At 56.8% G+C, this 26,327-nt stretch overlaps 1 protein-coding gene and 1 pseudogene across 1 annotated transcript in view; one reads left to right on the forward strand and one right to left on the reverse strand.

The window, feature by feature from the left end:
• Positions 1–26,327, reverse strand: part of PRKCZ (protein kinase C zeta) — a 125,118-nt gene that overhangs the window by 19,615 nt on the left and 79,176 nt on the right. Inside the window, exons 5-10 of the mRNA XM_045299228.1 lie at positions 16,687–16,772; positions 12,347–12,478; positions 10,248–10,329; positions 8,751–8,803; positions 6,857–7,045; positions 3,733–3,830 (exon numbers count right to left, since the gene is read on the reverse strand). Coding sequence (XP_045155163.1) covers positions 3,733–3,830; positions 6,857–7,045; positions 8,751–8,803; positions 10,248–10,329; positions 12,347–12,478; positions 16,687–16,772 — 640 coding nt within the window. The remainder of the gene's footprint in view (positions 1–3,732; positions 3,831–6,856; positions 7,046–8,750; positions 8,804–10,247; positions 10,330–12,346; positions 12,479–16,686; positions 16,773–26,327) is intronic.
• Positions 20,032–20,527, forward strand: LOC101650345 (annotated as a pseudogene).

Raw genomic sequence — 26,327 nt, forward strand, 5'->3', positions numbered from 1 at the left:
GAGCTCATGTGGGGACTTGGCCCTTTATTTATCGGACTCCGAGTCAGGCGTGCCAATGACCACCACCAGGCTGCTCACGGCTTTAATCGGCTTCCTTCCTGTTGTGTTGGGTCCAGCTGAGACAGCAGACAGGGGGACACTCATCTGGCCGGGGTTGAAACCACACGGGGCTGCAGCTTCAGGGCCGGGCCCAGGATGCAGAGAGCGTCTCATGAAAGCTGCCGGACCTTCTGCAATCCCGGCCATCGGCAGAGCAGCAGCAACCCCCCTCCCAGAACAGCTCCCTCGTGGCAAGCACCTTGGGCCACGTTTCCCTGAGTCCCTTGGGTATCTGGCACCAGGTGATACCACCACAAGGATTCGTTGGCCCCTCTGGGCAATTCACGTCTTTGGCCTGGGTGCCTGCGTGAACCTGGCTGGCGATGTAGACCCCTTGGCACGGTTTGTCGGCACCCATCGTTGGACCTAGGTAACAGCCGGCTGTTGACACCAGAGATCCAAAAGCTACGGGATGGTTTATTTACTCAAAGACACAGGATCAGCCCCGGGAAAAGTCCAAGCCACACCTCATGTGTATTGATGGCTCAGTCCCAGCCTGGACTTCTATAAACTCAGATACCTTAACGCATAAATTCCTCCAGCAGCCTGACCTGAGGGCACAGGCATTCAGCAATGTCTTCTTTTAGGAGGGGGAAACTGAGGCACAGAGGTGTTAGTCTGTACAAGGTTAAGCATCTCATTGGAGGAGGGTCCAAGCTATCAGCTCCTGAACCTTAGCTCTGTCATTATCAGGACGAGAGAGAGAGAGAGAGAGAGAGAGAGAGAGACGATGGAATGCCTCCAAAGGAGGGTATGGTGTCTCTCGGGAAACCAAACTGTTGCCTGCTCCCTTCCAGGGACCCCATACCTAGACTTTGAGCCATTTCCAACCCTGCTAGTTGTACATACTCGATAACAATGTAACTGAATCTTGTGCATAGGCACACACATGAAGTCTACCTCCTGCCAGGATGCTGAATCCCCAGACACAGCCTGTTCTACAGCCGTTTGTAAATTCACCCCTGCACGCCAGGTTCCAGCACCGGCGTGGGATTCGGAAGTCTCCTTTGGGCGGGCTGTAGTGTCTCGCTGACTAGCTTCCTCAATTCATCAGCGACATACAATCTCACGCGTATCCACTTTAAATGAGCCCACGGCACCCTTTCACCTGTTTGTAATGTACCGATGCCGACTAAGGGGCAGGCATGAACCAAACGCTGGGGGCACCACCGTCCTCAGCCCAGCCCTGCTCCTATGGGGGCACTGACTGGAAACACAGACACATAGGAGAGACGGTTTGGGAGCACCGCCTTCGCGAGGTCACGGCAGGTTCCGCTTGTTTTTGTGTGAGAGGTGCCCAGATGAATTCTTCCTGAGACGTGGCTGCCCAAGAAGAACGTGGACTCTCTTATCAACAAGCCTCCCGGATGCCACTTTACAAAAGCAGTGCCCGCAGTGGTTTTGCTGTGGGGAATCACACTGAGATACTTAAAGGACGGTGTTTTGTTTTGTTTCAAGCCTTAGTTTTCTGCAGCCAGGAATCTGGGAAGGATCAGGGGGCTCGGGCGGTGGGAGCAGGGAAGGAGGGAGAGTCACCGGGCACGGACGGACGCAGAAAGCTCTACACTCAAGCTACGTACGCAGGAGCCAAGTCAAAACACCCGACTATTTCAGATCTACGTCCCTACAAGTTTCTATGTCAAAATTAATTTTAAAAATCCCAACAACACCCTCACTATTTGGGAACTGCAGGGGTGGGGACCAGTTCCTCTCCTCGGGCATATTCCGTAACGACAGGGGCTGTGATTAAGCGAAAGCAGGGGCGCAGGGAAGTGTGGGGGGACACAACAAAAGCCGCCATTGACGCCGCTGGGCGTTCCGTATGCCCCCGGAAAGGGGGAGAGGGTGATCGAGCGAGCGGAGGTGAGGGAAGGGCAGGATTCCTAGAGGCACGGACAGGGAGGATTGAGGCGGGCTGCCCACGGAGCGGAGGTGGAGCTGGAGTGGGGCAGGCGGGTGAGGCTGGGAAAGGCAAGCTGGGGCCAGGTCATGGAAGGCTCCACCCCCACGCACTGAAACTTGGCTTTATCCCAGAAGCAGTGGGGGATGCAATCAGAGGAGTATTTGATGCTGAGAAAGACCCCTCAGATCTGAGTTTTAGAGAGATGGCTTAGTTCCAGGGTGGAGGAACGGACAGAGGGGGAAGGCCCCAGGGACCCGACTCTTCTGGGGCGGGGTTCGGTGGGGTAGGGAACAAGAGGAATCTGAGCCTTACACGTGAGGAGGACTCACTCGGAACCAGGCTGAAGGGAAAAAATGCAGGTTCCAGCATAAGCCATTGGGAAGTGGGAATGCCATTAACCTCGTGAACCAAGATGGCGCGGCACAAGCTACACGGGGCTGGGAAAGGGCCAGCTAATTCCAGTTGCTCTGGGAAGACAGTGGCCATTTGCACAGGTCAAACCGGGGCCTGGGACTTCGGATCAGGAGAGAGGGTTCGGGTGGAGATACAGGTGTATGAGACCCTGGATGGGTTTACAGTCACAAGCTGGGCAGAGGAGTGACCCTAGAGCCCGAGCCTGCTGTCCTTAGAAAGGCCTGGGCACGGCCCTTCTTCCCCCACTGATGTAAAGCGTCTGCTAAGGGACAAGGGAGACAAGGGAGGGACTCTGTCCGAGGGCTTGTGCCAACACCGGCTATGAGGCCCTGCTTTCCCGAGGCCTGGAGTTGGTACGAGCAAGGAGCGGGGCCTCCACAGCTGTCGCCACTGAAAACCTGGGGTGCCGAGCCCCTGAAAGCTCCAGGCAGCCATTTCCCACCTGCGACCGCAACTCAGGGGGAGGGAATGAGTGGGCGGTCTGACCCTGTGGGGGCAAGGGCCTTGGAAGCCTTCCACGTTCCCCCTGAACTTCACGTGCCTTCTCCCTGTGCTGCCCGATGTCCTTTTGCTGCGTTAAGTCCTGGCTGTAAGTTCGCTTACATGCTGAGTCCGGGGGACCTGCCAGGGAATGCTCAAATCTGGGGTGGTCTCCCAACACCCCCCCAACCCCCCGCACAGACCACACTCACCGATCTTTCAAACAACCTAATAACATGCGTCCACGCCCAATGTGAGGGTCAGTGAACGAGAGGAAGCCCCTCAGCAGCTGCAACAATGGACCCCGTCCCAGGATGACGGTGCAAGACCGGCAGCATTTGGTCGTCCTGCGGTGCAGGGTGCTCCCTGTGAGCTGGCACCCACTCAGTGGTCAAACCACACCACCACCATCCAAGAGTCCATGCCCAACACCCTGGACCGGTGCTCGCCACGCGATGTTAAAGCACTAGAATTCGAATGTACACAGAGTTATAAATAAACCCGCTACTTATTGATTTAGTCTACTCATCAGTGAGATCTGTAAGCACAGGCACCCCACCTCTTCCATTCACTGTGGCCTCCCCGCACCTCACCCAGCACCTGCACGCGAGAGAAAGTTTTCAGTAAACATTTCATCAACGGAATTAAATCATTTAGGCTCCGACGTAAGAGATTTGCTTAATAAGCACCAACGAAGCTAGTCTGATGAACCAAAAAGCCCAGTGATTGCCCTTGGGTGGGCTCTCCAGATGACAGCTGAAGTCTCACGCCAGACTCGGCATCACGCAGTCAAACCAGAAAGCCGGGGCAGCCCGGGAAACACCCTTTCCCCTTACCGACTCGTCGTCTGGAAGCAGGAGTGTAAGCCGACCAGGAAGGGGTTGCTGGATGCCTGCTCAAACACGTGCTTCTCCGTCTGCACCCAGTCGATGTCCTGGAATAGAAACCGGGGGCGCTGATGAGGCTCCGCACTGCCTGGCAGCAACGCAGAACATACTGCACCTCTGCAGGTGGGAGGACAGTGAGAAGTGGGAAGGGCAGTGGTCATCAGGAAATGCACCAGTGCCTCGGTCACCGGGTCGACCACCAGCTTCATGACCATCGCCATTTCCGAGGCCATTATGCCTCATCACCACCATGACAGCCTCTCACCGGATCACCCAACTCCACTCCCATCACCACCGCCATATCCTTTCACGACCGTCACCCACCACCATCACACTCTACCCCAACTACCACCCAGCTGTCATCATCGCCATGTAATAGCACCCTCCATTATCGATCATCATTACACATCTCTGGGATTGCCCCCATCATCACGGTGATCGACCCTTACTACCAACACGGCAGCCACCAACTCCACCTATCACCCATCGCCATAATCACCCCCACCGGCACCATCATCTACCACTTCCACCACCACCCGCCACTCCAGCTGCAGCTGGACTGTGAGCTAATGGGCTCTCCACGGAGGGCTTCAGGGAATCCCCATGGCAGCCTTGGGAGGCTGGTACCACAACGTCCATTTCAGATGCGAGGAATGTGATCTTGGGAGGGTCAGCAGGCTCCCCAAAGGCCCTCAGCTAATGAGGGACAGGCAGGAATGCAAGCCTGCACCCGTGTCTGGAGCACGAATCCCAAGCCATGGGAGCCCTGGTGGCATAGGGGTTCCGCGTTGGGCTACAAACGGCAAGGCCAGCGGTTTGAAGTCACCAGAGAAGACGTGGCCTGCTCTTCCCTTAGAGAGGTCCAGTCTCAAAGACTCCCGGGCAGCACCCCGTCCTGCAGAGCCACTGTAGGTCGGCCGGCACAGATTCGATGGCAATGTGATGTTTGGACTGTTTGAGTTTCAGGCCATGGGGCTGCCACCCTCTCAGCCACGCTGCAAAGCAACAGTCGATTCTAAATCGGGATGTTTTTGTAACTCTTGTTGCCTTAGAAAGCAGAGCTCGGCCTGGCCCCTGAAACCTCTGAAGCGAACCCCTTCATTTTACAGGGGAGGAGAACAGGAGAGAAAAGGCTGTGTCTAAGTGAATGCTGCCTTCCCCCAAAGTGCTGGGAACCACGTGAGCGAGCGGACGTCTAGGGCGCACTAGACTGTCTGTGGGCTCGTTTCCCTGGGCTCCCCCACGTGCTGGAACCTAACGATAGAATGTACACAGAGCTCCTGACCACACCCTTCCCCTCTGTCCCCCTCAGGCTGCCACCGTCTGCCACAAACCAGCCTTGTTTCACTCTGGCTTCCAGGTGCCAAAGAGCAAGACTGAGCGTGCAGGAGAGGATGCTCCGTGTGGTAGTTATATCATCTGCTGTCAACTTGAGACCATTAGGAGTTGAAGGGGTGGAATTTAGCCTGCCAATCAGGTCACAGCTTGCTGACCTCATTTGGAGGTGCTAAGGAGATAAATAGCTCACTGGAGGTGGGGCACACACTCACTCCCTGCCAGACATTCCTGTTGACAAGTAATATGGAGCTATGCTGATAGAACCAGAGCCTTGGAGCTGGAGGAGCCACGTCAGCACTGAGATGCTTCCACCACCACTGCATCCACAAGACTTTCCACCTACTGGCCTGTGATCTTCCTGCACTCGGCTTCATTGCTTGTGTTGTGTGAGTCCGAAGAGGAATTTACAGATTGATACTGGACATATGGGCTAATATAAGACTTATGGACTTGATCTGGACTGGGCTGGGCTATTTTCTTCATGTACAATTACTCTTTATATAAAGTTCTCTCTTACACACACGAGTGCCTCTTTAGAGTTCTCTAGTCCACCCAGACTAACACACTCCGCGTCACCCTTCACGAGGGAGCCGCAGATCACCATCACAGTGAGATTCCACTGCAGATACCCCACTAGAGGGGCCACAGCACGAAACAGAGGGGGGCACGGGCCGACAGGGCCTGGAGAAACCAGAGGCCTTTTTGCATTGCTGGCGGGAACGTGAACGGCGCGGCCACTCCAGAGAGTGATTTGGCGGCTCCTCTCTGAGGTACCCGTCCACAAGACCGGAAGGCAGGGGGCTCAAGCAGCTATGTGCGCAGCCGTGCTCACTGCAGCCTGACCAGCCACAAGAGTCAAGAAGTGTAAGCAGTCCACGTGTCCGTCAGCAGAGGAAGGGATAAACACAGCATGGTCCATCCAGACAACAACGGGATGCTCTTCAGCCATGAGATGGCAAGACATACCGACACACGCCACGCTATGGAGGGACCTCGGAAACGCCATGCCGGGTGCAAGGAGACAGAGGCAAACGTCAGCCCGGTTAGTGCGTTTATGAAATGTCAAGGTTGGGTAAATGCACCGAGAAAGTAAGTGAGTGGTTTCCGAGGCCAGGCATCTATCCAGATGCCTCATTTCTCTCCCAGAGCAAGTGGCGGGTCTGAACCACCGACCCTGCGGTTAACAGCCCCGCGTGTCACCAACCACACCACCCAGCTCCATGAACGTGCTTGGTGCCGCTGCACTGTACGCGAAAACTAAAGTTCACGTGGTAGGTTTGATGCCGTGACTTCCCACAGCTATTGGAAAGGAAACAAGGGCATCCCGTCGGAATGAAGATGCCGACAAACACACAGGTGATGGTAAATTTCGACGTCAGGAAATGGGCCTGAGAAGTCTCTAACTCGGTAAAGTGACCCCAATCCCGGCGCTTCCACACGGTTATTTGTGAAGACAGCCGAGCCTGGTGTGGGTGCAAACAGGGACACCCCTCGGGGAGCTCTTCCTGCCTCACTCTACCCCCTCCAGCCCGAAGACGCCCCGAGGCACGCCACAGTGACAGCTGGCTGCGCCCACCCAGCTCCACTTTGACTGCAACGCAGACAAGCCCTCCTTTTAAGAGTGCCGCTCTCCCGAGCTGATCCACGCCACTGCAACCCCACGGGTCCGTGTGTCCACTGAGGCCTTGGGAGGGCTTCTCCGGGCGTGGGGACCCCCCCGGGGGGCGGCACTGACCTCGTCGTCGTGGACCAGCTCCTTCTTCACCACCTTCATGGCGTAGATCTGGTCGTTTTTTTTCAGCCGCACCAGGAGGACCTTGGCGTAGCTCCCGCGCCCGATGACTCTGATGAGGTCAAAGTCCTGCAGCCCGAGCCCCTGAGAGATTTTGATCCCGTCCATCCCATCGATCACCGGTTTAAGGTCCTACGGGCGACAGGGAGAGGGGGTGGGCCTCCTTGGAGCAGGAGGGAGGCCTGGTGCGTGCCGATGGAGCCCGACCCACAGGGCGCACAGCCCACAGCTCTCTTCACAAAGGGAGAGGGGAGGCGCGCGCGCCCACCCCCCCAACCCCCACCCCAGCCAGGGACTAAGGTCCGGGGGCTCCCGAGGGCAGTGCCCACCCATCTGCCAGCTCGCCATCCCCAGCTGGCTTGCCCCCGTCATTTCACACGCCGGCAGGGTCACCCATGGATGGGGCACAGGTGTCAGCTGAGCTTCAGACGAGGAAGCAAGGCCTGGCGAGATCTACTTCCGAGCGTCAGCCCGTGAAACCCTCTGCCTCACCGCAGAACGCAGGCCAGCGAGCTTGCCTGGCCAGGACCCCAGAGGCTCAACTGCGGGCAGAGGGCCAGCGTGGGCGAGGAAGATGGGGGTGGGGCTGACTGGCACAAGAGCCACCATGAAGGGCTGGGACAGCGACACAGGTTGGGCCGGAGTCACCTCAACAGGAGCTAACAGCGGCAGCAATAGCAGCAGAGAGAGTGTCGCTTCTCAAAGCAGCTGGAAGCCCCCAGCTACTCCTTGCTACAGGTGTGGGGCTGGTCACAGGTGGCACTCGGGAGGGGTGTGGGGCGCCCAGAGCTAAGGAGATTGGTCACAGGGCTCGGAGATGCCCAGCCATCTGGGCTGGGTCACGGAAAGGGAGCGCCTGAACCAGCCTTCCCAGCCTCGGGCGTCCCTTGGGGGGACTGATTACGCAACATAACCGGATGCTGTTCTGCAGAGATCAGCCACACCCCGGGCAAGTACTATTAGGGATCCATGATGAGAGGGAGGGGGCAGCGGTTCCCTCCGGCAAGTGGCAGGAAGCGCTGCGGTGAGGAGGGAGCTCAGAGCCGTTCCGTGGAACAGCCCGGATTCTCTGTTCCTGGTGCTGCAGACAGCGGGAGACACATCCAGGGCCCCAGAGGGGACATCTGCCAGTAGGTCTATTTCTTAAGGTTTTGTGGGGGGAAGAAAGTGAAAAACACCAGCCCGTGTGCGCCCGCCTGTCTTCCCCGCTGGAGAGGAGGGCAGGCAATCAGACGGCGCTGGTGTCCCCGGCGCCGGGACTGTGCTCGAGAGCCGGCCCCGAGGGCCCGCTCTGCTGGCCGGGTGGATGGCCAGACTGGGGGCTTTCAGACTCAGCATCAAGGCGGTGCCGGGGACTGGATTTCCCAAGCTGCCTTTGGGGACAGCAGCCTCTGGGGGGACTCATACAGGCTGGGCCACGGCAGGACCCCCGCTGACGGCACAGGAGCTTGGAGGAAGGTATTCCCTGGTCTGACAGCCAAGGGCCCGAGGCAAGGAGCGGCGGCCCGTCCGAGGTCCCGGCAAGGCCTGCGGTTGGGTGTGAGGATTCAGAGGCTCGGCTACGAGGCCTGTACCTCTGGAAGACTGGTGTCGTGGGCCCTGTGGCACCGAGACACACCGTGCGTGGCTCGTGTCTTGCCACGATCACGTCTCTGCCCGCCCATCCGTTCGGGATGACCTCTGTGTTACATACGAGGGAAACCTCAAGGGCTCCCCCTAAGACTGAGGGGGTCCTTCCGATGCCACGTCACCATTCCCGAACCCGTCAAGTCCGGCTTCAAGTTCCCCCACACTGCCCTGGCACGAGGGAGGGCGCTGAAACCACCCAGACACTTACCTCCGAATCATCCTTAATACTGTCGTGTTTCCGGGATGAAGGGATGTAGGCAACTAGTGGAGAGAGAGGGAAAGGGGCTGTCACAGACATCCCCGAGAAGATGGGCAGAGACCCCAGGGTGTCGTGTGGCCGTGCCCAGCCCTTCACAGGGATGTGGCAGGAGCCCAGGTCCTGCCAGCCGTACTCAGAGCAAGCCCACGGCCTCGGCCGGACTCATCCAACTTCAACTGGAGCCTGACAGAAAACGCAGGCTCCGGGCTACCACGCCTGGGGGCGGGGCCTGGGAAGCCGCAGTGAAAACACCTTTCCCCTGGGGGTTGCAGCTTGACGAATTCAAAGTGAACCCATCTTTAAGATTTCGGGCCACGTACTTCGTACACCTTCTTGGGAAAGGATCTCATGTTTGGTGTCGTGGGGGGTCTGTGATAAAGAGGAAGACCCTCCACCAGACGGGGTGATGCAGTGCCTGCAAAGATGGGCTCAAATGCAACAACAGGAGAGGTGGCCCCGAGGGCAGGGCTCGGCTCTGCTGCACACAAGGTCACTATGACTCAGAATTTGCTCGAGGGCATCTTACAACAACAACAACAACAGCAACAAGATTTTGGTGTCTAGCCTTCCACTCCTTTCTCCCTGAGAGCACCTGGATGGATGGAGAGATGGACAGACAGGCAGATGGACAGAGAGAGGGGAAACGGATGGGTGACTGTTTATTTAGAGTCTCCTTCCGGTGAGGTCCTGTGCCAAGTATCTTCTGTTGACCGATCTCCCTGAAGCCCTAACAGGCTCCCAGCGGGCCAGGGAGTCACCCTGATCAAAAAGGATAGCCGGGGCTTTCACACGTCATGGAGACATTTCAGAGTTGTGAAAGCTCGGATCTGGGTCATCGATCCACCTGGTGTTTGAAATCTGAGTGCTTATTTAAAAATACCCGCCCCCTCACCCCAACACAGGAGAACATGAGTAGCATGTGATTGGGACTCTGAAGAGTGGGGACCAGAGGTCTCAGGCACAGACATTGTTCTGGGCAGCAGGTGAAGGGTACCCTACGAGGGCTCTAGCACACTCTGCAAGCCTGTACAGAGGAGAGGACCCCTGTGGATGGGCCCTGGCTGCCCCAGGGAAGGCGGTCTGCCGGGGGTCTCCTGGGGGCAGGCCATTCCAATGAGGAAGGCCCTGGTGCACTGTCCCCAGCACATCGGTCCCTCCCTGGGTCACCCCACTCACGGAGGTCACAATGCAGCCACTCTAAGGGTTGCAGGCCCAGCCTCTCCCACAACCTCAGGACTCTCTGTATGAGCCCCAAACCAAACCCACGCCCCTCGAGTTGATGCCGACTCACGGCGGCCCTGTAGGCCAGAGCAGAACGGCCTGTCGGTTTTAGGACGGTGGCTCTTCACGGGAGCCGGCTTGAGGGCAGGGCTGGGAACACGGTCAGGAGGGAGAGGCCCACAAGTGGCCTCGGGCGGGCGAGGGGTGAGAAAGCAGCAGCCCTACTTCCACCAGTCTCCTCCGAGGGCAGGACCCCGTCGTCATTCTTGTCATCTACTGGAGGTTCTTGGGAAGGCATGACAGAATCCTGCGGGGAGACAGGCTGGTCAGAGCGTCCCACGGGCACAAGCCCAGGACTCCTGAACACTGCTGGGCAGCCGCAGCTCCCGCACTCACACCGTGTCTAGCCCCGCACTGCGCGGTCACCCCGCACCCCGCACGCCACACCCCAGGCTCTCCCGGTACCCATCCCAAGTAAACACATTGCTGTACCCACACCATAAAGCCACCCCACAACCGCAAACAGATCCCAAGTGTAACCACATCATTTCCATAACCCCAGGGTCCCCCCTGCACCCAGGCTGGGTCATCACACCGTCGGCATAACCTCCTAGGCCGCCACCGGACCCCCTTGCACACATCCTGTGGGACCACACCCTCTCTGGCCACGTTGTATGGTCACGCACTGCGTGTGTGAGGAAGGACACGGAGGTCACCTGTGGCACCAGGCAGATGCCCACCCCATCCCTTGGATGCTGGCCTCCTGGAAGGTGTTTTATAAAATGAGGTCTTTCACATACTGCTTGGCCTCTGCCCAGCTCTGGCTGCCGGTGTGTCTGGTCAGTAGCCCCAGCCTGGGCACACCCTGGGTGGCCCTACTCGCTGACCTCACAATGCAGCTCCACCCTTCCCACAACCCTAGGACTCTCTGTATAAACCTAAGGTGACCAGATTTTAACATTGGTAAAGCGGGACAAAAGCGGGACACCACTGATAAAGCTCATATCCTGGCGAAATAGCCACATGGCAGCCGAAAACCGTCTACCCTAGCTTGTCGTGCATTCTTTCCAAAAATCAGGACTTTTTAAAACGCCACAGGACGTGGGAAAAATTGTTAAAAATTGGGACTGTCCCGCCAAAAGCGGGACATCTGGTCATCCCAAACCCACTCCCATAGAGTTGAGGCCAACTCATGGTGACCCTACTGGCCAGAGCAAAACTGCCTCTGTCACTCTTTATGGGAGTAGAAAGCCTCATCTTTCTCCCACGGAGTGGCTGGTAGCTTCGAACTGCTCGCCTTGTGGTTAGCAGCCCAGTGCGTAGCCACGATGGCGCCAGGGCCCCTTTCAGGACTCCCTGTATGTGGAGGCTAAAGAGAACCAGGGGTCACACAGTGGGTCCAAGGCCACGCGTGTTAATTTGGCTTCAGGCATCCACAGCCAGAAGACCACCTGGAAGGGCTCGGCTGACCCCCGTGGCACCAGGGTGTGTCAGGGAGATGACTCTGCTCCCTGCACAATTGGAGGGGGGGCCCCCACCCCCCAGGAGGCTGCTCCTCACTGTGGGTGCAGACACAGCCTCCCTCCCCACACCACCACGACACCCATCACTGGCAACCCCAAACCTTGGCTGCCAGCCACACGCTGGAAGGCAGTGGGTTTATAGTAGAAATGCAACTGGCAAAGGGGGACCCAGGGAGGGCGTGGAAGGAGAGTCGCCACACTGCTGGGCAAGCAAACAGGGCCACCACGCTGAGAACGCACAGACCTGCTGTCTGACAACCCACACGCCCTGTGCGCTTTCACCAGGACCAGAGTGAAAAAGCGATTGTTTTGAACAAGGAAAGAAACCCCCACCCCCACCCCCATCTGCATCCTGGAGCCAGGCAGGCAGGGGGAAGCAGAGCGCTGGGCTGTGCCGACCACTGCAGACGCCTGGTGTGGGGCACATGTACAGGCAGCAGGGCAGAGCTCACTCAGGGCTGCCTCCTGACTGGGGCACTGCATGTGCTGGTCACCCCGCCTGCACCACAGGGTGCACTGGAGGCCCCCACAGGGCACTGGGGCTTGCCTCCACCCCCGTCACTTGGTCTCTAGCCCAGAGGTAGAGATCCTTGCTAGTCCCTGCAAGGATCCGGGGTAAGATGCGGGAAGTAAGGGTCAAAGGGCGGAAGGGGGGGCCTGGGTGGACCCCAGGCTTGAAGCAAGACTCCCTGCTTGACCCACTCCGGGAGGCATCCACACCTCTCCTGGCCAGAACTCCCCATCCAACCCACCTGCCTCTCCAGGCCTGCCCACCCCCCTCTCCCCCAGCCCCCGACTCACCATATGCTTTTCACAGGTCAGCGGGACGAGCACGTGGCAGCGTTTATGGACCAGGAGTTTGCAGTTGATACACTTGTAGCCTTGCCTTCCGAGACCCCATATCCTTTCGCTGCACTGGCCACAGTATGCTCTCTGGGGACAAGGAGGCCAGCGTCACGCCACGAACCCTACTGCCCGGGCCTCAAGTTCACTATGGACCCACTGACCACTTCTGGCTGCCGAATTTTTCCCAAAAGATGACAGCTGGGGTGGCAGCTCCCCCTCATCACCGGGGGCACCCCAGCCTAGGAGCCCCCTCTTGAGTCCATCAGGGAGCAGCGCTGGGGGCTGGGACCGTGCTGTGAGGGCAGAGAGGGGGCCCTGTGGGGCAGAGTCACGCGAGACCCTGCCTGGCCCCCTCCCAGTGGGAGGGAAGCTGCCTTCATGGATCTACCTGCCTGTCCATCTGTCCGCCAAGCAGCACAGGAAGATTCTCTGTCTGGATGGAAGGAAGTCTGGCTGAGCAGGATGTAGGGGAGGCCCTCACCTGACCACACCAGCACAGAGCGTCAGGAGAGAACAGTGGTGTTTGTCGGGCATTCTGATGAGCGATGGTTTTTCATGGCTGAAGGGCAGGACGCGCGTACACAGGGTTGATTAGTTTGCTCCCTCTGTTCCCTCTCTAGATCTAAAGTGATCAGTGTATTTTCTTCACCTGAGTCCGTTTGAAACCAGGGACGATGGTCACGTGCTGAGTGGGGCTTTCGGGCTTGTGAATCTTACACAGTGCACGGAGACGAGGGTCCTCGGACCGGTGGGCTGTTTGACCTGCATGCCCAGCATCCCCCCTTAATGTCGCCTTGCTGGCTGGAAGGGAAGAGGGCTTGAAGCCCTTACTGATGAAACGCCAGAGCTTCAGTATGGATCCCACCGCCACACAGAGAAAATACAAATCCTCACACCTGGGCCAGTAAGCAATAAGCAGAACACACGAAAACCGCATCGATGCTGCCATGGATTTCACGGCTACCGGATCCACGATCAAGGTCCGTGGGGAAGCAGCAGTCAAGGAATCCAAGAACCCACCACATGGGCCAATCTGCTGCCAAAGACCTCGACCACGTTAAAGGCAAAGTCACCACCTGGAAGGCGAGGGTGCGTCTTGGTCCTTTCCAATGGCCTTAGATGTATGCAGACACGAGATGAGAGACAGGAACCCCAAATCATGCACGATGCCTTGGGGTGACGGTGTGGGCCAAGAGTTATCAAGCGCCCACGCTCTGCCAGAAGAACAAACACATCGGTGTTGGCAGCAGTGCGGGCCCGCATGCTCCGTGGAAGCCAGACCCGCGAGACTTGATCTCGTGGACTTTGGGCCTGTTCTCAGAAGGGACCAGACCCAGGGGAAGGACATCACGGTTCGTAAGGCAGACCATCAAAAAAGAGGAAAGCCGTCATTTAGATGGACGACGCAGGGGCTGCGACCACAGAGTTAAACAGGAACAACGGGAGGCGGGGGCAGGCCGGGCAGGGCGTTGTCCGGCGCGCAGTCCCCGTGATCAGAGTAAGCTTGGTGGCATCTGACACGATGGAGGACAAACGGGAGGAAGAAGAAACAGGAACGGAGAATTGGGATCATGACAGTGGGGAGGAGGAAGCATCAAAGAACCTCAACTCTACCTTACAACTCTGTCTGGACCAGAGGATGTACACTGGTACAGGTAAGAGCTGGAAACACAGGGAATCCAGGACAGATAAACCCCTCAGGATCAAGAATGAGATTACCGGTACCAGGAGGGTAAGGGGAAGTGAGGGAGAAAGAGGAAACCGATCACAATGATCTACCTATAACCCCCTCCCTGGGGGACGGACAACAGAAAATTGGGTGAAGGGAGATGTCGGACAGTGTAAGATATGACAAAATAATAATTTATAAATTATCAAGGGTTAGCGAGGGAGGGAGGGGGGAAATGAGGAGCTGATACCAGGGGCTCAAGTAGGAAGACAATGTTTTGAGAACGGTGAGGGCAACACATGTACAAATGTGCCTGACACATGGATGGGTGAATGGAATGAGATAATTGTTGTATAAAATGATTTTTTTTTAAATCTCTTGAGATCAAGAGGGGAGCATTTACCCAAAGACGAAGTTCAGGAGGGTGTAGTGGAAAAGACAGACGAACGGAAGCAGGAAGCACAAGTGAACTGTAGGACAGAGGATGTTATATTGTGGGATTGCAATCAACGAGAGGAAACAAAATGGATCCTCAAATGGAGATCAGTCTGCTCTATAAACCTTTACCCAGTTCACAATAAAAAGTTAAGTTAAAAATAAAAGAAAGTGATTCAAAAAGTATTGTTCCCTGTGAAAAGAGCTGTATAACCCCCAATAAAATGATTAAAAAAGTATTGTTCCCGTTTGTCTATGCATGGGTTTATCACCCAACCAAAATCTGTTCACATATGCCTCTGTAAAGAGCTCTTAATAATACACTTGTCTTAGTCCCCCCGCCCTGACCCCCCAAAAATGTACCATCCAAACAGTGGCTTCTGAGGGGCTTGCCTGGCCCAGCTAAATCCAAGGCAGAGCAGGCAGCTCAGAAAGTGGTGACCGGTTTTTGAGATTCCCAAGGGGTCCTCTCGATAGCCTCTCTCAAAGCGGGCAGGAGCATCTCGGGGGCTTCGTATGACATAGCTTAAAAGACCCGAGCACTGTGTGGGTGGGCAGCAGGCCAGGGAGCTGTGCCTGGGCCCAGGACTTCTCTGGGATGCAGGGCACGTATCATCGGTCAGGGGTAGCGAGGGCTGGCCTACAAGCATTTCGCTGGGAAACCTTCCCCAGCCACCCTCCAGCCCTGCTCCCGACTGTGTGGGCTGCCCAGACTCGAGGCACGCTGGAAAGGAACAGGATCCGAGTGTCCAGGAACCGTATGGGCGTGGGGTACGTGAAAGACGGCAGGTTCTTGAGGGGAGCAGGGTCAGAGAGATGGAAACACTGCTTTCTGATGTGCACTGATGCAGCCGGACGGACCGACAGACGGTACGTGCCGTCATCAAACAACGGCTTCCCGTTCCGATACCTGTGCTTCATCCCGGCTTCCATGATTCCGTCAGCGATCCTTTTTGACTTACCTTCATGCGGCTGTGCTGTTGACTGGTCGGAATGGAATTCATTTACCCAAATTGACCAAACCCTCACAACGCAGAGCGCTGTGGCCCTCAGTGTGTGGTGCTTTGTGCCAGGGTCCTGGGGAGTCAGCAGGGTGAGCGGGAGAGGAGGCTGGGCCCGGGGCTCTGCCTGGGACAGGCATCTGTCTCTTCCCTGGGCGGGAAACGAGGAGTACTGGGTCCTGATGGCTCTGTGCCCCATCCACTAGGACCGTGGGCTGCCAGCCCCAATCTAGGGGCGCTTCTGCCCCTCCTTTGCCGAGATCACCTCCCCCAGGAAGCCCTCCAGGCTCCGGCACCACCTACACTTGCTCTTCTGAGCACTGCCTACCTGTTGAGGGCTGGATCTCAGGCTGTGCACACCCCTCAAGGTCACTCGGGAGCATGTCCTGGCCTCACCAACCTGTCTGTACCCGAGTCAGGGCACAGCAGACTGGCCAGCCCCGGAGGGTGGCTCTACCCCGAGACCCACCACGGGTGGCCCTATAGGAGAGCACAGTCTGTCTGCACGTGTCTGAGTCACGAAGCCTGGTGGCACCTGCCCTGGGGTGGGCCTGGGTGGGGAGTGGAGGGCTCAGGGCTCTGTGACAGGGACAGGCCGGTCCACTCACTTGCACGCACCCACTGGGTCACCCCTGCACTGTGAGCGTGGCCACTCCCAGGTGTCACATGCCTCCCCGCAAATCGGACACGGGATCATCGCCTCCTTTCCAGAAGACGTAGAAGCTCCCGAGAGGGGTGGAGACTGAGTGAGCGGCCGCAGATTGGGAGGGCGGCAGGGTGGAGGTGAGGGGGACAGGTCTGGGAAAAGGCTTCCAAGGACACAGACCCTGCCTGTCGCCAAGAACACGGGTGATGTGGGCAGCCCCCATGGGTGCAGCCAGTACAGGAGTTGGGGCGGTAGTAGTGCCCTGAAGAGGGGCTTCCGAAATGGAGCTACAGCTGCGATCACATGCCCCCCCCACTCTGGGAACAATGTGAGATGAAAAACCCCTGGACCAGGCTCCCATGTCCAGTGAAGCAAGCATTCCTGCCCTCCTGCCTGGAGACCCCTGCCCACCCTGGGCTGGCACGTGGGGAAGCGGGCCGTGGCTTGGGGAGGCCAGGTCTCCCCAGCTGTCTCCCTGGGCTGGTAAGAGGCCGACAAAGAGTGGCAGTAAGAGCCACGCTTGTGTCCCCATGGCACCACTCACCCTGTTAAAGCGCTTGGCTTGGAAGAGGTGGCCGTTGGCGCGGTACAGCTTCCTCCATCTTCTGGCTCCGCGGCGGTAGATGGACTCTGGGGAGGAGGGGAGAGGTGTAAAGGAAACACCGTGGCCACCAGGCCAGGCGTGCTGACGACAGGCCGGCCGTCCAGGCTGCTCACGGGGGTGGGGAGCCTCCGGGAGTCCAGGGCTGCAGGACAGCGCCCTTCTCTCCTCACACAACTCTTATCTCATCACTGAGCTGTGGCTCAGACAGGCAACCCAAGTGTGGGGACAGGGGCAGAGAGCCACAGCAGCCCTGGCTAGCCCAGCAAGAAGGACGGTATCCAGCCAGTGCGCTCCCAGCCCTGCCCGACTGCCTGTTTGTTTTGCTTTCCTCCTGGGCTGCTCCGGGAAAACCAGGGCCCTCTCCCACACAGGGACACTGTCCAACCGGCTGCAAGCTGGGCACTATGTACACAGGCCCATGCGTGCTGCCGAGGCCTTGGCCGGCTTAGCACAGCTGACCACACCGCTGCCCGGCTCTCGGGAAGAGGGAGAACTAGCCGGGACACCCCAAGTCATGCGGCACCAGAGACGTCCTCTCCACAACACGCACTCAGTAACCCTAGCTTGAAGGGGGTGGAGAATACCTCTGATTCAAAGCGCGGGCGCCACCCCAATGGACGGAGGGCGGGGAGAGGGGCTGGTGCTGCTCTCTCGCGCTGCCACGTGCGAGGGCTCCGTGTAGACAGACGCGTGTAAAAATAAAGTCCGTGGACACAGAATGCACAAAGGGGAGCTTTGTGCTCAGGCAGAGCTGCTGCCGTCGTGAAAGCCACTTTCATGGGCGCAGGGAAGGCCCGGCTGCCGTGAGCGCGCCGCCAGTATGGAAATTGTAACGAGATGTTTTTAGAGCAAGCACATCACCAGCGCGGGCTGGGACCTGCCCCAGAGCAGGCCGCAGCTCTTGGCGAGGAGAGAGGGACACCAAGCCCACGGGACCCTTCCAGAAGCAGAGCCCCGAGAGAGGGAGGGTGCGCTGCAGTCTGACCACCCCCCGCCCCCCAAATCCTAGCTCACACCTTTGAGTCGGAGTCCGGGGTCTGCAGGAGGGAGACACACTTCCCTGGGAAGGGCAGCAGATGCAGCGGCCTCCCCCGCCCCCAAAAGCAGCTCTGCCCAGGTGTTTCTCACTGCCCTGCTGGCTGAGTCCAGCACATGCTGGGCCCCCTCCTCCAGTGTCTGTAGACCTGCCTGCCCCACCCCTCACATGGCCCCCACACTCCTCCTAGCTTTCCCCCTCAAGCCCCTGCCTCACCATCTCTCATGTCCCCTCCACAACCCCGCCTGTCCCCTCACATGACCCCACACCTCCACCAGGCTCTTGCCTCATGTGACCGCACACCCACCTGGCTGGCCCCTCACGTGGTCCCACCCCCCTCACTTGCCTGGGCGGCCCCATGTGAGTGAGCCCTACTTGACCTCCCCGGAGGCTGGGGCTCCTGGCTGGGGCCCTCAGAGAGAGTGGCCTCCCAGGGCTGCTCTCTCTCTACCACACAGGAGGGAGGCTCCTCCTTGGGGAGCCCCCAAGGACCTGCATGCAATCACAGCTGGGCACCAGCCACAGGCGCCGCCAAGAAACAGTACCTGACTCTCTGGACTGGATGCTGGCAATTCTGCCCTCTGTGACTGCCTGACATGCTCATGGTCACCAGTGGTGCCACGGAGCCAGGTTCATGCTCTGCTGACCAGCATCCTCCCTGGGTCCCACCCCTGGGCTCGCACTCGGAAAAGCAGAACCCTCAACGCCTCTTCGCCTCCCCCGCAGCCACCCTCCTGGTGACCCCACGGCACCACCATCTGTCCTTTTCATTTAGCGTCCCCTCAGGGGCCCTCCAGAAAAAGGGACAAATGGGTTCCTCTCAGAGCTCACTTCCCAGCCCCACACTCACCATTGCCAGGGTCCCCGAGGGCTAAGCCCGAACTCGGTGCTTGTTTGCAAAGGCAGAGGCCGGACATGCGGTGGGCAGGTGGGTCTCAGGAGGGTGGAGGACACGCAGAAAGGACAAGGCTGGGTCTGACTGCTGGGCTCAGGGCTGCCGATCCCCTGCCTCCCTCCTGATCTGTGGTTCTGTCCACCCAGGGGCTATGGAGAACCCAGAGAGCCAGGGCCGGCCAAGCTGGGGCTCCAGGTGGCTAGTTTAGTCTCATGAGAGACTCACACTGAGCCAGCCGCAGGCTTCCAGGGCCTCCTGTAGCCCCCGGGTAGACCAGGCCTCCTCTCCTTCTCAGCTGGGGGCCATACCGCTGGCTGCACACTTCTGACCACTGTTATGTGAGTCGTGGCTCTCACGGTAGATGCTCGTGAGCAGATGTTCGTGAGCCCTGGCCAACGCCCTGGGGCGCAGTCAGAAGTATGTAGAGAAAGCACAGGCCTGACATTCCAGAGCGGGGACGACAGTACCCCTCAGGATCGGTCAACATCCCCATGGCTCCCATCGGTCTGACCAACTGACCAGGATGTCTGCCTTGGAGCCTGCCCCTGGGACCTTGGGGCCCTGATGACAACACAAAACCCCTCTTCCTGCACACACCTTTGCAACAGGACACCTCAGTAAGGCCCCCACAAGTAAGGATTGCTCTGCGATTGGCAAAGAGCTGCCATCCCGTCAATCTAACCGAGGTGACACCACGCTATGTATCAGAGTAGAACTGGAGCTCCACGGGGTCTGCTGAGGCCGGTCTTCAGAAGCAGGTCACTAGGACTAGGCGTGTCTTTCGAGACAAGCTCTGGGCTGGCTTGAACCCCCAACCTTATGGTGAGCAGCGCCACCCCGGGCTTCCTGGGCAGCTGCCGATGGGCCTGCAGCTGCAATTCTGAATTCCACTTCAGATGAAAGCCAGAATGGAGTTGCCCTTCAGAATCTTGGGGCTGGCCCTTAATTAATTAACTGCTATGCTTAGAGAACGCAGGGGAGGGCCGGGAAGGATGCAGGATACGGACAGGAGTGGCACTGTACAAACACACCCCACTGAATTCCTTTCTCGTCACATCAGCACCTGAAAGGAAACCGAGGACACTTGGCAGAGGGAAGCCCACAGCAGGCTGGACAAAGGGGCTGTTGTGCGTCCATGCGTCTCCTGAAAAGTCATGGGGAAGTCCTAACCCAGTGGCTGTGAACGTGGCCCTGCTTGGAAACAGGGGGATTCTTCTGCTACATGAATGAGGTCATACAAGAGTAGGGTGGGTCTTAAACCCAATCACTTCTGATAAGTGTCTATTAAAAGAACATAACAGTCGCCCCCTCTGCTCCCGGTACGCTCCTGCTCTCCGCCTGTCGCCGCGCTGCCATGCCGTGCTCCGACGTCGCACCCGTCGGCTCTCCCAGGAAGCGGGCCTGGCCTGCGGAGGAGGGCACGTGGGGCTCCGCTTTGCCAAGCTCTCGAAGTCCGCGACAGCCCCAACCTGGGGGTCCGCACGTGCGGGCGGCGGACTACGACTTGTACAGTGCCTATGACTACACAGTCCCACCCCTGGAGAGAGCCCTGGTGAAGACGGACACTCAGATGGCTGTGCCTTCTGGGTGTTACGAAAGAGTAGCTCCACGTTCTGGCAGGGCTGCAAACCACTTCCCAGATGTAGGAGCTGGTGTCAGATGAAGGTCACAGAGAGAACGTTGGTGTCGTTCTGTTTAATTTTGGCAAAGAAAGATCTGAAGTCAGAAAGGGTGATCGAATTGCACAGCTCATTTGTGAGCGGATGTTTTACCCAGAAATAGAGGAAGTTCAGGCTTCGGATGACACTGAAAGGGGCTCAGGGGGCTTGGGCGCCACTGGGAAGAACTAAGACTTAGGCCAAGAATTGAAAATGTACCTTCTATTAGTATTGTCTATCCCTTCGTAAAATAAAGAGTTTACACACACACACACACACACACACGAGACAGGTGTCAGGGAATACCAAGGAACTCCTGGGCTACAAAGAAGGCCCCTCCCGGTAGAGCTGATGCACCAATTAGGACTTCTGGTCCCCAAACCCTGAGACCATGAATTCTTATTCTTGAAAGTTACCCTCTTGGGGTATTTTCTTTTGTTACAGTAGCACTAAGCAACTAAAGACACTAGCCAATGGGGCGAACAGAGAACTTTCTGTGGCCTCCAAAGATGTGGAGCACAGATGTGATTAGCGGGACCTCGCAGACGATCAGGAAAGTTACCCAGAGTTGAGAAAACAAAAACAATCCCTGTTTCACACCATATACAACCCTGGCTTCTCAGAAACGAAGTACTTAAGTAGGAGAAGGGGGGGAAAAAAAGGAAAGAAAAATTTAATAGCCTAGGGTTTAAAAAAAAACCAAAAACCTAAAGTCTGGAGACATAAAAGACATTAGCCAAAAAGAAGGAGATGTATTTATCTAACTTCACTAGAGGTATTATGCTCACCAACAAGGATCAGGAGAGACAGACAAGCCACACACCGGCCGAGACACACGCGTATAGCTCAGGACACAGAAATCCCTTGAATATGCCAACAAGGAAACCACGATGAGCCAAAGTGTGGACAGGCCTTCAACGACGATAAATCTGTAAAGAGGCTCCACCGTGTGAGTGGTGTAAGAGCCACGCACGGGTCAAGACCACACGGCATGCTTTTACGCTTGAAGGAGCAGCACCAATGGACCTCTGTCAAGGACGCAGCGTGACCGGAGGCCATTCATCGTCCTGGAAGGGTCTGTAGCCATGCAAGAAGTTTTTGTAAGGAGAAGCATTTGCTTCCCCTGGGCCCTGGCCACTCCATTGCTCCTCCTCACGGTCCAAGAGAAGCTCTCCCATGTGAGTTTGAGGGACGTTCCAGATTTCCAAAAAGACCCGAAGGCCCACAGACGAGGTGAGCCGTGGAGAGACATCAGTCAGCTGCACCACCAGCTTCAAACACTCAGGATAGGGACGTTTAGGAAACACCCCACAGCAAATCCCAGGATGTTCTGAACATGACGTCATGCTGATAAAACTAACAGGGAAGCTGCCTGTTACTTGAAAATACATACGCAGGTGATGATGCTCCTCTCTGTTTTAGGCTTTTGTTACTGATTTGTGACTGAGGAGAGCTGAATGCCACAGAGCAGAACTACTCCGATCCAAGAGCTGGTGACGACTATTGGAAGCATCATGGACCTGTGGACCCACAACCAGCGCTTGTGGAGGCAGCAGTCAAGGAGCTCAAAAGATGCTGCACCAGACCTCTCTGTTGTTAGGCAGTGGGCTCCTGCCCATCGGAGCCCGAAGCACCACAGAAGGAAACCCTGCCTGGTCCTGGACCACCCCGCGATTGTTCCTTCACCTGAGCCCATTGTTACAGCCACAGCGTCAATCCACCTCATCAAAGGCCTTCCTCTTCTTCCCCCGGTCCTCTTCAGAGTGCTGGATAGCAAGGATGTTACTCTGATCTCTGAAGTGCAGCTGACCCAAGCCATGGCATTTCCCATCGCCTCATAGGCATGTGAAAGTTGAACAGCGCATAAGGAAGAATGAAAGAGAACAGAGGCACTTGAATTGTGGTGCTGGCAACGAACATTGAAAAGATCACAGACGGCGGCAAGTACAAGCCGATCTGTCTCAGAAGAAGTGAGGTCAGAGTGCTCCTTAGAAGCAAGGACGGCAAGACTTCCCCTGACATACTTGGGACATGTAGGCGAGGCTCGTCCCTGCAGAGGGACGTGATGTTTGGCAAAGTGGAGTGGTAGTGGGAAAGGGAAGGCCCCAGGAAGTGGACTGACCCTGTGGCTGCGACAAAGGGCTTGGGCATCGGAACCATTGGGAGGACAGCGCAGGGGCAGGCCGTGTGTCCTTCTGTGGCGCACAGGTGAGAACAGACTCCATGCCAACCACCACCACCATCACCTTTAGGACAGCAACTAAACACAAAGCTATTTAGGAAGTAAATGGGTAATCTCAAATTTAGGACAGGTAGATGGAGGGCAGAAATGGGTGAACTGATTTTGTTTTTAAGTAAACCAGTGTAGAATATATTTAACAGATGCTTGCCATTTTGACCCACTGTCACATGGACAGTCCAATGTCCTTAAATCCATGCCCGTGCTGTGCAGTCATCACCACCCATAAAAGACGCTCAGTGCTCCTTAAAGAAGTGGGCGAGCGCGTCTAGGGTCAGGTTTAGCTCGCCGGTGGCTGGGATGCACACAGGCTCGGCTTATCAAGATTCTCCGTGATATACCACACTTACCCTGTGGGAAACAAACAAATGTCATTCCTGCAGATTCCCCCCCAACAGCTATGCTGCCTTAAAGTGAGCACACTTTAATTGATTCTGTCTCCCTGTAGAGGCAGACAGTCCCTGATGATCTCCGCCCCCAGAGGCACCCATCCCCCCTCAGGCCTTCCCCCACTGCAGGTATTAGGTAACCTAGACTGTGTGCTCAGGGGCTTTACTGTGATTGCCACCCACCTTGTGACGTGTGTAACTCCTGAATATGCATGACTCATGGCTACTTATAAAGGCCCTCAAACAATAAAGATGCTCTCTCCTGCCCGCTCCACCTTCCACATCCCCACATGGACCATCAAGAGGGGCTGAGGTGAGCATGCTACCATGAAATGTGTCTGACTCCTTCATTTTACTCTCTCTGCTATCTCTCTCATGCTCTATAACCTTTTAGCTGTACAACTGCGCCTACCGGACCCGTGATAGTGTGCAGGGCTGGTGTCCCCCACACTTACCCTTTCTTGGTGTGCTGCAAATGCTGCAGAAAGAAATAATCAAAAGCCTAATATTTCCAACACTTTCCTCACACTCATCTTCAAAGCCCATCTCATTTCCCACGGTGTCACCGCCAAGTAAGGTTCTGACGAGGAAGGGCCCTCCTGGGTGTCTCCACACGGTTCTCACAACCAGTGCGGTTTTTGAACCCCTTGTTGTAGCCGTGATAATGAATCCTTCTACTTGAGGGTCTTCTTCTTTTTTCTCTGACCATCTGTGCTTTAAAAGCATGGTGTCTTTCTCCAGGGTCCGGTCCCTCCTGAAAACCTGCCCAAGTTAACCTTGACGGAGTGACACCACCCTTTCTTCTAGAGCGCATCCTGGCTGGACTTCCTCCCGTCATGATTTGTCCATGCTCCGGGCACTCGATAGTATATTCAGTATTTTTCACTAAACACCAGAATTCAAATGCATCCGTTTTTCTTCCGTTTTCCTCACCCATGGCCCAACTGTCACATGCCCGGGGCAACGAAAAATGCCATGTCTTAGGTCGTGGTCCTCTGAGATGTAGAGCATCACTTAATATGGCCCTTCTAGCCACAATCCCGTTTGTCTTGGATTGTGATTTGTGGCCATAATCCCATTTTGCAGGGCATGCTATGCTGTGCACAGGATTTAAGGAAAGAGGTACTGGGTCTCCGCCCTATGGAGGGTGCAGGTCATGTCACCATCCTGTTTCCCGGTGGGGGTGGGGCAGTACCGGTCTGCTCAGAGCCATGCCTCTGTGCATGAGAGCCATCTCGGACACACACAGAGAAGCCAGGACCATCGAAGACGAGCCACGAGCGGAGCAGCCTTGAGATCTCTAACTGAAATGGCTGAGGCTGCGGCAGAGACCACAGGACAGAGCAAAGGACCATGGGACTAAGACCAGAGGCTGAGACCAGGAGACGGCACAGAAGAGCAGTGCCCAGACCATGAGACCATGAGGCAGCCCCCACGGAGGAGACGCCGGGAGACCACACAGCTGAGAGACCTGCCTGGGAGTTCTACGCCAGCACAGAAGCAGAGTGTCATGGGGGAAACAGGTGGTTATCAGACCGGGAGCAAGGAGGAGGGAGGGTGGCAGTGTATCTGACCTCTCTCTCCAAGGCGATAGGGAAGCCAGAGGGTGCAGACGTGGCCTCTGCCGCTGTGTACATCCTCAAAGTGACGTCTTTGCCTTTTAGCACTGCAAAGAGGTCTTTTGCAAATGTGATCAAACTGCTACAGGATTGCTACTTACAGGACCAAACAGAATGGCCCCCAAAGGGTTTCTGAAACGGTCAATCCTCACAGAAGCAGAGGAAAACACCTTTCTTCCACGAAGGGGCTGGTGGGTTTGAAGCACTGACCTTTGGCGTGGTAGTCACACGCTGAACCACTGTGCAGACACGGCTCCTTCCCAAGGTCATACAACATTTCACGTCTTCTCTTTCATTCAAACTTCTGATTGTGAATTAGGTGGGAGTTTACAAACTAGATCATAACTTTTGCACTCAATAACTTACTTATACAACTTATCTAACCTCCCCATGGCTCTTCACGTCCCCACCCCTGCTCCTTGGAACACTGCTTCCACGGGCTCTGACGGCGGACCCAGAACACGAAGTCCCTGACAACCTCCGTCATCGTCGCCTGTCAGCCTGCGAGGACGTCATCCCCAGCGAAGGCCCTGGTTTGCATCAGCAAGCAGTCAAGTCCTTGTCAAGATCGACGAGCACACACTGGGAAACCTTCAGGGTTCACGGAGAACTTGGGTTTTCGTGTCGGAGCTGGGGAGCAGGCGGTAAAGCTGTGTTTCACGCTCAGCATGTCGGGTTTCTGAAACAGAACCGTGAGTGCTGAGCCTCCTGCCCACCATCTCTCAGGAGCCTCTCTCACCCAAGTTTGCCAAGAGATGGTCCCTGCACTGTGCCCACGTGGCATGAAAGAGAAACAAGGAAGAGGGGGGCTAGGTGGCAGCAAGTCCAAAAGGAGAGGCCGGATTGACAAGGCTCATCTGCCTTTGGGCCCCGAGAGACACTTGGCTGAGCCTAAGGGGTACATCTCACCCAGTTGGCCAACACAGGGGTTCTGGGGGTCCATGGTGTCTGAGTTCACCCAGAAGTGCCCCAGGAGAAAGGCGTGGCACTCGACTCCCCCAAACTCAGCCAGTGGGTCCCCACAGATCACGTCTGCCATGAGCACTGTGCTCTTTCAAAGACTTACCCACGTGGGGCCAGACGGCCACGGCAACTCGAAAGGCTCAATGAGCAGCTCCGGGCCATGAGTCTATCTTAATGTCGGGGGGCGGATGATTGGAACAAGGTCATCAAGAATGGTTGTACAACATGACCAACATCACCAGTGTCACAAAATTACAGATGCTGGCTAGAGCGGCGTCTGGCTGAGTGTGTGTTACACACACTTACACACACACGAGAAGAAATGCCCATGGAGCGCCGGCCTGTTGTGACATTCACTGGGTCACCATGAGCAGGAGTCAACTTGATAGCAATTATAGCACCTCTCCCCCTCCCCCCACCCACCACCTGGGAGGTAGGGACCCCGGGCAGAGTCTCGGGGCACCAACGGGCCTGACAGCTCTGCTTCCCTTGACAGGCTGGCTGCACGAGTAAAGAGGGTCCCTGCCTGGGAGAAGCAGCGAGGGAACCCCAAGAACCCCAGGGTGCGAGGAGACGGCAAGACACCGTCACTTTTTATTAGCGCGGTTTTACATTCACAAGGAACTGGTGGAGTGTTCCCCCAGACTTGCGCTCAGTGCCTGCAGTACGACCCTCTTAGGCGACCCCGATGCACATGTCACAACTGGACGCGTGCGGGTGGTTCAGCGACAAAGAGCTCAGTTGTTGAAGTAGAGGCTGGTGGTTCGCAAGGTGCCCCCCCC

Source organism: Echinops telfairi, unplaced genomic scaffold, assembly GCF_000313985.2.
Source record: "Echinops telfairi isolate 266 unplaced genomic scaffold, ASM31398v2 ScPeMD7_7457;HRSCAF=8495, whole genome shotgun sequence".
Classification (NCBI taxonomy): domain Eukaryota; kingdom Metazoa; phylum Chordata; class Mammalia; order Afrosoricida; family Tenrecidae; genus Echinops; species Echinops telfairi.